The sequence below is a fragment of the Diplotaxodon limnothrissa genome, linkage group LG12 (genome assembly GCF_057381915.1).
Source record: "Diplotaxodon limnothrissa isolate DT_005_m linkage group LG12, D_limnothrissa_male_GT1.1, whole genome shotgun sequence".
NCBI classification, from domain to species: Eukaryota; Metazoa; Chordata; class Actinopteri; order Cichliformes; family Cichlidae; genus Diplotaxodon; species Diplotaxodon limnothrissa.
This window is the reverse complement of record NC_140607.1, coordinates 20,229,971-20,242,888: the sequence shown is the minus strand read 5'-3', so window position 1 is coordinate 20,242,888 and position 12,918 is coordinate 20,229,971. Positions and strand designations below refer to the sequence as shown.

General features: G+C 40.3%; 1 protein-coding gene across 3 annotated transcripts; it reads right to left on the bottom strand.

Moving 5' to 3' along the window:
* Nucleotides 1–767: 767 nt before the first annotated feature.
* On the bottom strand, nucleotides 768–12,621 carry LOC146621204 (T-box transcription factor TBX5-like). 3 transcript variants are annotated; one of them, XM_085368203.1, is made up of 9 exons: nucleotides 12,468–12,621; nucleotides 12,328–12,347; nucleotides 12,110–12,204; nucleotides 11,696–11,815; nucleotides 10,010–10,157; nucleotides 8,476–8,628; nucleotides 5,851–5,942; nucleotides 4,681–4,934; nucleotides 768–1,354 (listed from the first exon to the last, which is right to left on the bottom strand). In XM_085368203.1, exons 1-9 carry the CDS (start codon nucleotides 12,619–12,621, stop codon nucleotides 768–770), a joined length of 1,623 nt encoding a protein of 540 aa, XP_085224329.1. The 3 variants fall into 3 exon arrangements, with proteins under 3 accessions (XP_085224329.1, XP_085224330.1, XP_085224331.1); XM_085368204.1 differs by lacking the exon at nucleotides 12,328–12,347 and having other exon boundaries at nucleotides 12,457–12,621; XM_085368205.1 differs by lacking the exon at nucleotides 12,328–12,347 and having other exon boundaries at nucleotides 12,481–12,621.
* Nucleotides 12,622–12,918: the final 297 nt, after the last annotated feature.

Genomic DNA, 12,918 nt, shown 5'->3' with positions numbered 1-12,918 from the left:
GCAGTGGAAACAGTGTTTACAGGTCTTTGGGCCTGTAGCGCGGTCTAAACAAACTGTTTATCTCGATGGTGCAGTGCCTGCAGCTACCACTGCCTGTCTCGTTGGAAATGAACTCATAGCATTCTTGAGCTGAGCTGACATAGGCTTTACATATACACAGGCTCACGCGTGCACACACTCACTCGGACAACTCATGCCTTTTCTCCTTCACCGAGACTGAGCATAGAGTTGCGCTTTGAACACTAAAGAGGAAAAATATCTCCCTTAGGCTCTGCTGTGAGAACTCAGATTATTTTGGTCAGTAAATGTCACTGCCTGTCTGACAGTGGGTCACAATTTAAATCCTTCACAATACCAAAAAAAAAGTGGGAGTCACTGAGAGGAGAACAAGCCTAGTGCTCACAGCACAAACATTTGAATCACACCAGTCTTTGAGTTACGCAAAGACAACAAAACACAAACTTTGATTTTCACTTTGCAGTTAGAAGGAGCTTTTCTTTTGTGAACATCTGGAGCATCATTGTTGTCCAGGTCCTGTCCTCAACAATCTACTACTCCTTCCAGCAGAGGGGAGAAACATGACTAACAGATGAGACCGCTTCACACAGCACAAGATCACACTTTTCACAATTATATTACAAAATTAATATCATATTTAGTCCATATGTAGTGCAGCTTCTTTCAGAAGAGCGAAAAGAAGACTCTTTAAATTTGGCACTAGGAATCTCTGTCCACTCATCAGTCTTTAGATATATCCTCTGGTTTAGTTAGGAGGCTGCACTCCATTCTGGCACCCCACACCGGATGTGTGTGTGCGTCTCTAGTGTGTGGTAGAGAGGAGGAGACAGATTGGGCGTGTATCGGGGATATTCTCTGAGAGGAGAGCCGAGCTGCCTGCTGTGAATGTTTTGGGAGCTCTGAGATGGAGGTGCGGAGTTCTGTCTCTGGTAGGGATCGTTGGTGATGTGTTCTCCGAGTGGCGGAGAGGTCTGGTGGGCTATAGCGCTGAGTCGAGAGCCCTGAGGACTGGAGCTGTAGGGTGGATGAGGGGTGTAAGGCGGGTAGGGCTCCATTGGGGTCATGGCGGTCGGGATGGGGCAGGGGTATGACCAGGATGCACAGCTGAGTTCATCCATTCTGGACTCCGATCCAGCAAACATGCAGGCCTGACGCTGTCCCATGTCAGAGCTGTAAGGAGAGTCAGTGAGCCCCAGGGCTGGGTTGTTGGATAGACCGGGTGGAGGAGGGGGATAGGAGGAGGGGTGATAGTACGATTCCCCTTCACTTGGTGAACTACCAATGAAGGGTTTCTTGTATGAAAGCTGGTGGTTTTCCGAGGAGCAGTTTTCCTCCACTACAGAAAGACAGAGAAAAAAAATGCTGGTTTTCCATTTGAAGTTGAAGATAAATGAGAGCTGCGAGAGTTCCAGCTTTCAATTTATAACTTCCCATTTACTGCAGTTTAAGTAGCTGAGACACAAAAAAATGTACACATGAAGTTTCAAATTTCAAAGTAGGCCTGTCTATAACTCTTTTCAATACTTTCAAATTTTGGCAATGCTGTTTGTAGAAAAAAAACAACCCTTGAAATAAACATCAAAGCACCAGAACTGCACCCAGATCAATGGGGGATCTATGTAAAATGTTAAAGATAACAGAATGCCATCATTTGTGAATCGTTTAATCATTATATTTAATTACAAATAACACAATGCCAACATGTCAAATGCTGAAACTAAGAAATTTTATTTCATTCATTTTTTTAATGCATGTTTTTGGATTTGATCCCATTTTAAGGCTGTAAGACTTGAAGTTTTTAGAAGTAAATATGAAGAGGGGTTCCCCGTTATGAATAAGACTTTAATTACAAAATAAGACTTCTGTTTCTTAATTAAGAAAAACTGCAAACAATTTAGCTAATTCATCATACACTGTACAAATAAAGGTAATAAAAGGTTCAGAGAAATCAGAGAAATCTCTGTAAATAAAAAACAAAGCCAAAGACCAATACTGAGCTTTGGTGCCCTAAAATAGACAACATTCTGCTGTAGAAAGGACTCCGTGGGCTCAGGAAGCCATCACCAGTGAACACATTTCACCACTAATGTCGCAATTTTAAACTTTCCCATGAAAAAAAGAAGAACACTTACAGTTCATAGACATTTATACGCAGGCCCTCCATGATGTGACATGTGTAACATCTGTAAAGACTCCATTAATGCCGAACAATAAATACAAGTTATTGAGCAACATATGCTGCCATTCAGGGAAGTACTGGCTTATTTCAGCAGTACAATAGCAAACAATGTCAAATGTTGCCAAGTGCGAGTCAGCTGGTAAACTGGCCTGCGTCCAGACCAGACCTATCACCTACTCCAAGACTTTGGTGCATTATGGAATAGAAAATACAACAATGCAGGGCAGTATAACATAATAAACATGTCTTTTCTGAAACAAGTGGTTGCCATCACTTGCCAATGAGCACATGTTTTTTCAAAATCCCTCGAGGTTTTGCAGTTTCAACATTTTTCAATTAAATATAATAATAATAATTTAGGGGTGCAACGATATTCGTATCGATATTGAACCGTTCGATACAGTGCTTCGGTTCGGTACGCATATGTATCGAACAATACAACATTTGTAATTTATTTTATCAATTTTCCTTCTGACGATGCTGTCTGTGTTGAGCGCTCAGTGAATCTGTGTTCGACTACTCCGCCTAGGCTGCACTGTCGAGCGCAGATCCACTGAGCGCTCAACACAGACAGCATAGTCAGAAGGAAGAGCGCAGGGCAAGCTAGCGAGACAGAAGTTAAGCTCTCCTTGCAACAGGCAAGTTGAACCTCATTCAGATCTGGCGTTTGGAATTATTTTGGTTTTCATGTGACGTATCATGGACTAAAGTAAAACAGTATGTTGGATGTGCCATGCAATGCTCAATTACATTGGTGTGAACTAGTGTGTTAGCGCAGTTAGCTCGTTAACGTGTTGGCCGTCTAGCCCCATGCACGGAGCGATCGGCGGTAGCTCGTTAACGGAGATTTGCCGTGTTGTGGCGTTAAGGTCATTTCAACAAGATTAACCTGAAAGCACTAGTGGGAACACAACGAATATGAGTGCACATTTACGCCGACATCATCCTAGTGCAAAGACAAGTGGGAAGCAGACAAAAAAAAGCAAGCATGCTACTAACTTTAGCCGAGTCATTTAGACAGCTGTTAGCACATGATTCTCCTTATGCTGCTGAGAATATAGCCCAGAAGAAGCGGATAGTATAGCTTTTATTTTGGAAAGAGCCATTTCTCTGTAATAAACTCTCTTTTCCAAAGATGAGTGATTCCTCAATCAGATACAGGGCTTGCAATATCGCTAGCCCGACGTCCTGGGGCTAGCGATTTTTTCAGTCGGGCTACCAAAATCTATCTCTTCCCTGCCCGTCGGGCTATTGTAGGAAAAATATATGTCAATGCTTTTGCATTCTTTCAGAAATGTAGCTGGGTAATTATGTCATTGGCATCGGTGAGCCACTGTCAATATGTGACATATTGAAGTCGCGTTTGAATTTGCGCTTGTTTTTTTGCTTTCACTTTGCAATCGTGCGAACTGTGTATAGAGAGCGACAGCACTGATCTGTGAGTGATGATAATTTGTGCACCAATTCCTCTGACATCGTCTTATTAATCGTTAGCTTACTATGCAAACTATGCAAATCGAATTTCCCAGAGGAACCCACCCGAGGGATTAATAAAGTTCTATCTAATCTAAAAAACATGACAAGTGAAATCTCCCGCAGCAAGCTTAAACATGTGAGAGGTTGATCGCGCAGAGAATCGCTGAGCTTATGTGAGTGAGCGTGTAAAAGCATTTCAGTTCTGCTGAGCCAAATAAGACAGGTCAGGGTGAAGAAGTGACAGCCAAAGAAAAGCTTACCACAAAACGGAGAAGTTATGATAAATCAGACTATAAGGCAAAAAGAAAGTGCAGCTTTATGGTTTCATGGACAAAAGAATTTCTGTGGCTGCAATATGATGAGCTAAATAACCAGGGCTGCACATAAGTGGTCCGCAGGTGCGCATTCGCTGTCAAAATAAAAAACACGCACAAGGGTTAGGGTTAAATTTAAAAACTGTACTTTTGAGTTAAAATATATATTTATAATTTTAATAAATGACAAATTAAAAATGCATGAACATTTTTTTGTATCGAAAAAATATCGAACCGTGACACCAAAGTATCGAACCGAACCGAATCGTGAATTTTGTGTATCGTTGCACCCCTAATAATAATAATAATAATAATAATAATAATAATAATAATAATATCACAGTCCTTGTCAAGCAGAGTGTAGAATAATAGTTAAATATAAACTTCACTACATCACCCACTGGTAGATGAACGTCTTTGTTGTTGGTTAGTTAAATGTACTAATTTACTAACTAATTACTAATTAGTTAGTAATTATCTATCTATTTATCTATATAAATATGTATATATATACATAGATATGTTCTCATGAATTCTTTTGAAAACAAGCTGGAAACTGGAAGGATGATGGTGCATCCTTGAATGCTCATTCAAAAAGACAAAACTTTATATTAAATAAAACTCTGTATTCCCTTTGTCTTCATCGTTATATGATTTACTTAAACCTGGTTTGAACACACGATTTCCTCTTACCTTTTCTCTTGGTGCAGTGGTACACCTGCTGCTGTTGGCCAGACTGCAGGTGTGGATGAGGCAGGGTGTAGTGCGTGGGTGGAGCACTCAGTAGCTCCTGAGGGCTGCTACCATTCAAGCCGTTCTCACAGCTATAAGGAGACCCAACAGCCTCGGGGGAGCCCCGCAAACCGCGACCCTCCCCACTGAAGGGACTCCCAGAAGAACAGGCTCTCTGACGGACAGTACTACGAGGGACCACTGGGTAATCCTTGCTGTAACAGAGAGGAAAACAAGATTACAGCATGGGGTAACAGTTTATCTCAGATGTTGTAACAAGCACAGGAAAGCAGCACAAGCCTTCTGTTCTAGAATGTGCAAATCTGTGCATGTATTATTATATTCTTATTATTAAATTCTGCTTGGTTGAATTTTTGTTTTTTGCCCCTTTTCCTTCAAGTCTATTTAGATATTCTCCATCCTTTCAGCTCTGATTTCTTTCTGTGCACACTGCCCTCTTGGTGAACTCAGTGATGTGCAGGAGACAGCGGGCCACATTGCCCTGACTCCCACTGAGACAGTAACACACACACACACAGTGCTGTTGTGAGATAATTCAACGTTCTAAAAATAAACATTCATCCCTGTCACTTCACATAGAATCTCCTCTCCTCTCCAATAAAGCAGTGGTTCTGCATTTAATGCTGCTCTCCCACCCTCTGTCTCCCCCCTTGTCTTTCCTCAACCTCCCTTCAGTGACAGCCAATCCCATTGGCTTCCAAAAACCTCTAAACTGCCTGCCACAACACCACTCAAATGGAGATTAGTTCAGCACGCAACCCGACACAATATAGGCCTGTCAGCTGATCAGTGGTGACAGCCTAAATAGACCAGCAGCAACATGATATCATGGACTTATCAATGCAGCAAAGGAAATGATGCTGGGTGTGCATTTGTGTTTGTGCTGCATGTTCAGGGCGGGTTTTCAGGCTAAGATCAACCTTCAGGTGACAATGGCTGACATCTCTTTATACCACTTGGCTCCACTCACAGACACACTTGTGTCTTAGACCATATGTACCCCATCATAACAACCTCCCCCTCCCAGCTGACGGAGGTCGAGAAAGAAGAATAGCAATTGTGTCTTATAAAAGCTCACAAGCACACACACATCAACGAAGCTGTACTCACCCTTGTAACTTTGCCATGCGATGCAGCTCATTGTCGTCGCTGCCTCTGAATCCCTTAGCAAAAGGATTATTCTCTATCTTCAGCTGTGTAATCTGAGGACAAAGCAGAGCAATATTTTACTTGCACAGGTCTGCAGGCCCAAAGGCATGCTCTGTTTTTTATTTTTTATTTTCCCATTGACTAAATCAATGGTTTACTATTATTCGGAGGACCTGCAAGTATTAAAAGGAGGACTGCTGGAGCTCTGCATGGCCAACATTCCTCAGCTGCTTACGTTTCTAACGGAGCGAACAGTGTTCTCGCCAGCTGACACAGAATAAACTGTTTACCCAAACAGTCGCCAGGTTTAAGGATTTCAGGCCAAAGCTTTTAGAGGTCCAAAGCTTCGAGCTTTGATGTTAAAGCTTCAAACTTCTCCCAGTGATGTCATGGAGGTAAATCTTTGCGGTTTTTGAGGGATTTCATTTGGTCAAAGTCCAAGACCATCACACAAGAGGCGAGCCGGCTGAAGATCTGACACGAGCTCAGGTCCAAACAAACTTTGAAGTGCTGAAAATACTGATAACCCACTCCAAACTGCTGGCTAAAGAGCTCTGATTTCTATTTAGCACCACATTAGTGTCTTACATATTACTTATTTATACTGCTTGTGTTAACTATAGCTACCATGTAACTATAAAGCTTTTTAGTAATAATATGTTTCACCAAAAGAATTGAAAAAATTAATACAATCTCTAATAACAATAATAATAATAATAATAAGGAAGAAGAAGAAGAAGAAGAAGAGCTGTAATAATTCTTCTGGACATTTTTATCACTGTAATATATCATATTATTATTATTATTGTAGCACTGTAAGTGTAAAAGTGTAAGTGTAAAAGTCATACAAATACAGTCTTACTCTTACTATAAATAAATATATTTGAGAAATATATTTATTTATATATGAACTTATACATAGACTGTGTGATAAAATGTATTGTAAGCAAGAAGTATATTGTACTTATAATTACATACTTGTATTAAATATAATACACAGCAAAATCTCCAGTGTTAAATTAACACTGGAGAGTGTCTATATGGGTCCACACCTCTGAGTGTTAAATACAACACTGTTGAGTGTTAAATTAACACTTTTGACAGTGTTATATGTTTAAAAGTAACCTAGTCAGTTTTGAAGATTAACAATGGCTAACACTGAGCAGTGCTGATTTTCTAACACTGGAATATTTCTAACATTTTGAGTTATTTTCCAGTGTTAGAAAATCAGCACTGCTCAGTGTTAGCCATTGTTAATCTTCAAAACTGACTAGGTTACTTTTAAACATATAACACTGTCAAAAGTGTTAATTTAACACTCAACAGTGTTGTATTTAACACTCAGAGGTGTGGACCCATATAGACACTCTCCAGTGTTAATTTAACACTGGAGATTTTGCTGTGTAATTTAACAATTATTACCATTTTATTATTATGAAGTACATGTATTACCTATAGTATTTTATGCAAACTTGACACTATAATGATAATAATTATAGCTAAAGTTGAAATACATTGCAGTATATCTATGTACAGAAAACAATGCAATGCAAATTGGTTATAAGCTCAAAATGCCTTCTGATGGATTAAATCAGTATTATTGGGGGGTTTTTAACCTCAACTTTAATTCTATAATAAATAAAATGAAGAATGCCACATTAAAGCTACAAAGATTTTTGCTTCTATTTTGTCTACCAAAACATTTTGCTTACAATTTATAATTTCTAAAAGAAAATCAAAAGACAAACTATAGAAATATAAATTGTGATAGAAAACTTTCTTAGTTGTAACTATTTAAGTTACAGTTATTTGTTATGAAAATTAGACGTGATGAAAATGAAGCCATCGCATGTGAACGTATTCAGCAACGAGGCTCAAAGCTTCAGCAATCTGTTTCTAATAGATGCCGAGGAAACTAGCTCAGCTCAGATTAAAGGAAAGAAACAGGTCATTAGAGGCTGACACTCACACGAGCTCGAGCACATATACAAACGCACACACACACACACAGAAAGGGAGAAACTTAATGTTTACATGTTTACAAATACTAAGCTATGACGCATAAACAAAGAGCATGCTAATTGGCTTTTTGGATACAAAATAAAGACAGTAATACAAACAGTGTGTGTGTGTGTGTGTGTGTGTGTGTGTGTGTGTGTGTGTGTGCACGCGTGCCTGTGTGTGTGAGAGCCGTTGTATGTGTGAGAAAGAAATTTGACTATAACTACTGACCAAAAGGCCAAACAATATGCATGCATCTGTCATTGATGTGACAGTAGAGCAGCTCTTACGTGCAAATATTAGACTATGAAATCCATTTCCATTATTGTTTGAATAACTGTAACATACTGTAGCTCAGCCAGTGAAATCACTCTACACTTTATATTCACATCAACAATTGTTAAACTGTATAAGCATCATTAAAGGGTCCTTATACCATTATAAGGACTTCTAATGCATCTGTGTTACTTAGAGTACCCCTACTGTATTCATATACATTGTGAAACTTCCAGTACTTGCTACAGCATTTGCAGTTGGCTCCCTATGTTTAACAGTGCTTCGTAGTGTGCTCTGCATTAGGCTTACCTTGTGGTTCTGATAGGATGTCACAGCGATGAAGGCAGTCTCGGGGAAGATGTGAGTGCAGAAAGCTGTGTTTTTGGAACCAAAGCCATTGTTCTCATCTGCCTTGACAATATGGAGACGAGGCTGGTATTTGTGCATAGAGTTGAGTATTATCTACATGGGGGAGATATTATGTAGGTGAGACTGACAGGCCTGTCATGATTCCAAAAAATCACTAGCAGATGCTTGGATCTAGACTTTAGAATCCAGGTGGCGATTAATCCCATGTAAAGGTACTTTGATTTCCAGAATCCTTGGCTGACATAAATGTTTAAAACAGAGATTACCTGTGAGTAGGATCAAAGTGAATGTCAGCAGTAAAAACAATAAAGGATCTTTGTTTATACAGTTACAACCCGAGACTAATTTTCTCACAGTAATGTGAACCCTGCAAGTGTTTTGGGGGTTTTTTCATCTGCATTGGTTAGAAAAATCTCAAAAATTATTCATGAAGGTCATGTTGTCCTATAAAGTAAAGAAAAAAGGAAATAAATATACATAAAAGAAACTCCATTTTAAATCAACATATTCATCTTTGTTTATTAATCTTGTATGACATTTAAAGCCTTTTGAATAAATTGTACGCACCCGAGCAACCATCTGGTATAATGCAGAATTTAAAAAATGTGTTCAGCACTCACTGATCATCAACAAACTATTTCCGCATATGTCTAATTAGACTTTCTGATTCATTCCCGTTTGATATTGTTAAAGACTTTAAGCTTTAGTTTGGACATACTGCTAACTTTAAACTATTAAAAACTAAACTATTGCGCACGGTCTAAACTATTTCCCACGACACTGACAACTCCACAAGTGGATCTAGGCCGGATGGCGGCCCTCTCTGCGCGCGTTTGGGCGAGACCACGTTTGTTTACGCAGGGGGCTCTCGGTTTAACTGCAAAGTTGCAGATTATCTCTAAATTAACAAGTATAAAAATATTACAGTTGTGTCCTTTCTTTCATCTTTTTCCATTTTTTCTGCGTGCGCATGCACTGGCACCAAGAGGCGCGCGCAGAACGATAGCCTATCATCTGCTCTCACGCGCCTGTAACCGTATGTGTCTCATCTCAAGTGTGCAGTGTGAGCTGTGCGGCTCTCGCGGTGATTTGTGTTGTGTTGTGATGTCGCGTGAGTTATACCCCGAGGAGTGAGCTTCACGGGCTCCTCGGGTTTTGCCTGCCTGCTGACCGAGACCGTGTTGGCTGACCGGACCTGTGCTGTACTTTGTATAGTCATTTTTCTTACACTGAAAACACCTCTCAGGTCTAATTATTTAAAATGCGTATAAAAGCTATTTAGTTTGGCCCGCAGGCCACCTTCATTAGGACAGCTGATGGTTTGTATGCTTATTATGAGTAAAAATAATGGAACTAAATTCAAAGGGCAAACTTTTTTTATTGTATCAAACAGAGCGTGTGTTCTTGTTCTGTCTGTGACAGACATAGAAACAAAGCAAACAAGCAAAAAATACTGTTAAGCAGACAGACTCACGTGTCCAAAGGGGTCCAGGTGGTTGTTGGTGAGTTTGAGTTTCTGGAAAGAGACAAGCTGGCGGCTCCAGTGCGCCCCTGTGGCGGGAGAGTCCGGATGGACGTAGAGCCTACCGGGCATCGCGGGCTCTGCCTTCCCCGTCATCGACCTTTATGACCAAAGAAACGCGGTGGATCGGAAAATGCTCTGACACTGACACACACACGATCACAGTGGTTTTCGTGGTGTAGCAGGCCAGCGCTGCCGCCGGCTGCAGAAGGCCTGGTTGGTTCTTTAATTAGACAAACTATGTTTTGCTGGAGCTTACGCAGACACCCACATCTGGACCTTAACTCGGTTAACCCAAATGAACCGTTTCCTCCTAAACTGCCCTAGCGCGTATCCCGTTTTTGTCTATTTCCAGGCAAAAGTCTGAAATCGTTAACATAACCTGTATTTTTTAATAATTAAGAAAAATAACAATAAAGGTCTACCATCTTTATTATTCATTATTTTCCTAATTTCCTTATAGTCACCGAGAAACAGACAGAGAAAACATCTGCACATTTTATAATGTGTTACACTTGTACAGGTGAGTTTTTCCCCCACATACTTTGGATACTTTGCACAGCATAAACGAGTCGATATGTATTTTCTCAAACAACTATTGCGCATGTGCGTGGAAACTAGCAATAGTGCCATGGACATTCAGCTCCTAAAGTATTAAGAATTGATTCCGCGGTGTCAGAAGTGATTTAGGCTTCTGTTTAGCCTGGGAGTCTGTGATGTGTGAACTTTTCATCATTTGTGGAAAGTATTGTCCATTCTCCTACACCGGAAGGCAAAAATATTACTACAAACTCCCAGGACAAGGTGAAACAAAGCCCTACGGACCAGCACCGACTTACAGGCTACCGTGTAAACACCGAGCTCTTCCAGTAACTTTACTCTCTGAGCTGGGAATTTGTGTCAGGTAAGGCACAGACCCCTTGTGTCTTTGTAATAACCAAATGATGCTTTGAAGGGGCAGATATTTCGCTGCAGAGTCAGTTGTTCGTCGGATTTCCCTTCAGCAGCACACACACACACACACACACACACACACACACACACACACACACACACACACACACACACACACACACACACACACACACACACACACAAACAGCTGAATTGGATATTTTAAACCGGTCTGCGCCGTCTGTCCGCCCCGTGAACCCGTCATATTCTGATTTAACCGGCGGGCAGAAACGGGGGGGAAACACGGGGAACTAGGCCATCCCAGTCTGCAAGAAGGACCCGACCTTTACAGAGTGCACAAGCGTGGGTGGAGTGGAGGGTATAAACCCACAACAACAAGGTTTACCCAGAGTTAAGTTCAGAGGTTTCTTGATATAAGGTTCATAAGCAAAGAGGGGGAAGGAGATGGCGGAATCTGAGATCTGGAAATGGAAATTTTGATTTATTTATTTATTTTCGGAAAGCTATTATTATATTTATTCATTTATTTTAAATAGCTGCATATTTGTTATCATCCTCTTTCTGTTTTACCATACACTTAAAACATTTATATATTCAGATATGTTTTTGGTGGGGAAGCTGACCTATACCCCGAACACACTGCCATACTACTTTCACTACCCGAACATGACTTTGAATGTCCTGTAAGTGTGTATACCGTGTTTTAGACATGTTCCTACGAACCATTTGTTGTCTGCGAATTTGTAGCGATGGTCATCTCCGGGAATGATGTCCATCAGGAGAATGTACTTGGTTTTCGGGTTGAGTCCTGTGACCTTCACTTTATAACTGGGGAACATCCTCCTTCAGGGAGCACATCCAGAAAAAACAAATAAAAACAGCGACATATATGATTAAATATTGATTTATTTTTTAAATGAATAAAATAAAAAATAAAATGATTCCTTTAGGGATTTGGTTTCCTTTAGAAAATTTCCCTGCTGAGGCCCGGTGGCACCCGCGTACTGTATTTTGTCCCTTTAGGTTTATGTTTTGATCAAAAGTGTGACATTAAAAATAATTTGCATTGTTTTCAAGCGGTACAACACGAACCACCAATAAAAATTACTTTGTGTTAAAGTCATTCGACAGTTTTACCTTCCAGCCTTGGTGATGATCATTTCCGTTCCTACTTCATCAAACTTGGTCCAAAGTTCCCTATCATGAAGGAAAACTTTGATTCCCTCCATCCCCTGTACAAAAATATAATGAGTGCACGAGTTAAAGTTTAAACTCTAGTTATATTTAAATAGTTATTTAGTAATTAATAGGCATTATAAGCCAAATCCGTGGCAAATTAAACCAACAGCAATGACAAAGTTTTGTTTACTTTTTTCTTTTATTTCTATGAAAAAAATATGACTGGACGAGCAGCTATTATTTGTTTGGTAAAAAAAAAAACAACAACACTGAATTAATTTTTTTAAGTAAATTTAAATTAAAACCCAGAGTAAGCTACAGGTTGGTACCTGCTGACTGGACGCGCTCTGCGGTGAAGCTGGTGAGTTCAGGGTGAAGCTGGGATTTTCCTGTTTGGTCTCTTTTGGGGAATCCATACAGTCCGAGTCAGGGGGCTCTGCAAGGCCGTACTGGTCCCCTCCGTTTGCCATGTCCCACTGATGCACACACACACACACACACACACACACACACACACACACACACACACACACATTTGCCCATTTTACTGGTTTATTTGATCAAATTCTATGCGCTGTTTGACACTCTGGATGCCAATTGGGTAACCTCAAAGTCAGCACCTATACGAATAATATTTCTAAATAATAATAAATTATATATGGGGGCAAAACGGTCTTTTGTTAGAGGGAGCGCAAAGAGGCCACAATTTGAGTTTGTGGTGAAAACCCCCCACAAAGAACTCCTGGCTTTGTTGCCCTAAAAAGACC

Coding starts and splice junctions, on each gene's coding strand:
- LOC146621204 (XM_085368203.1), bottom strand. CDS start 12,621: ATGGCAAACGGAGGGGACCAGTACGGCCTTGCAGAGCCCCCTGACTCG. Junction 11,816..12,109: donor ATCATCACCAAGGCTGGAAG/GTAAAACTGTCG, acceptor TGCTCCCTGAAG/GAGGATGTTCCCCAGTTATA. Junction 10,158..11,695: donor AAATTCGCAGACAACAAATG/GTTCGTAGGAAC, acceptor TTGGTCATAAAG/GTCGATGACGGGGAAGGCAG.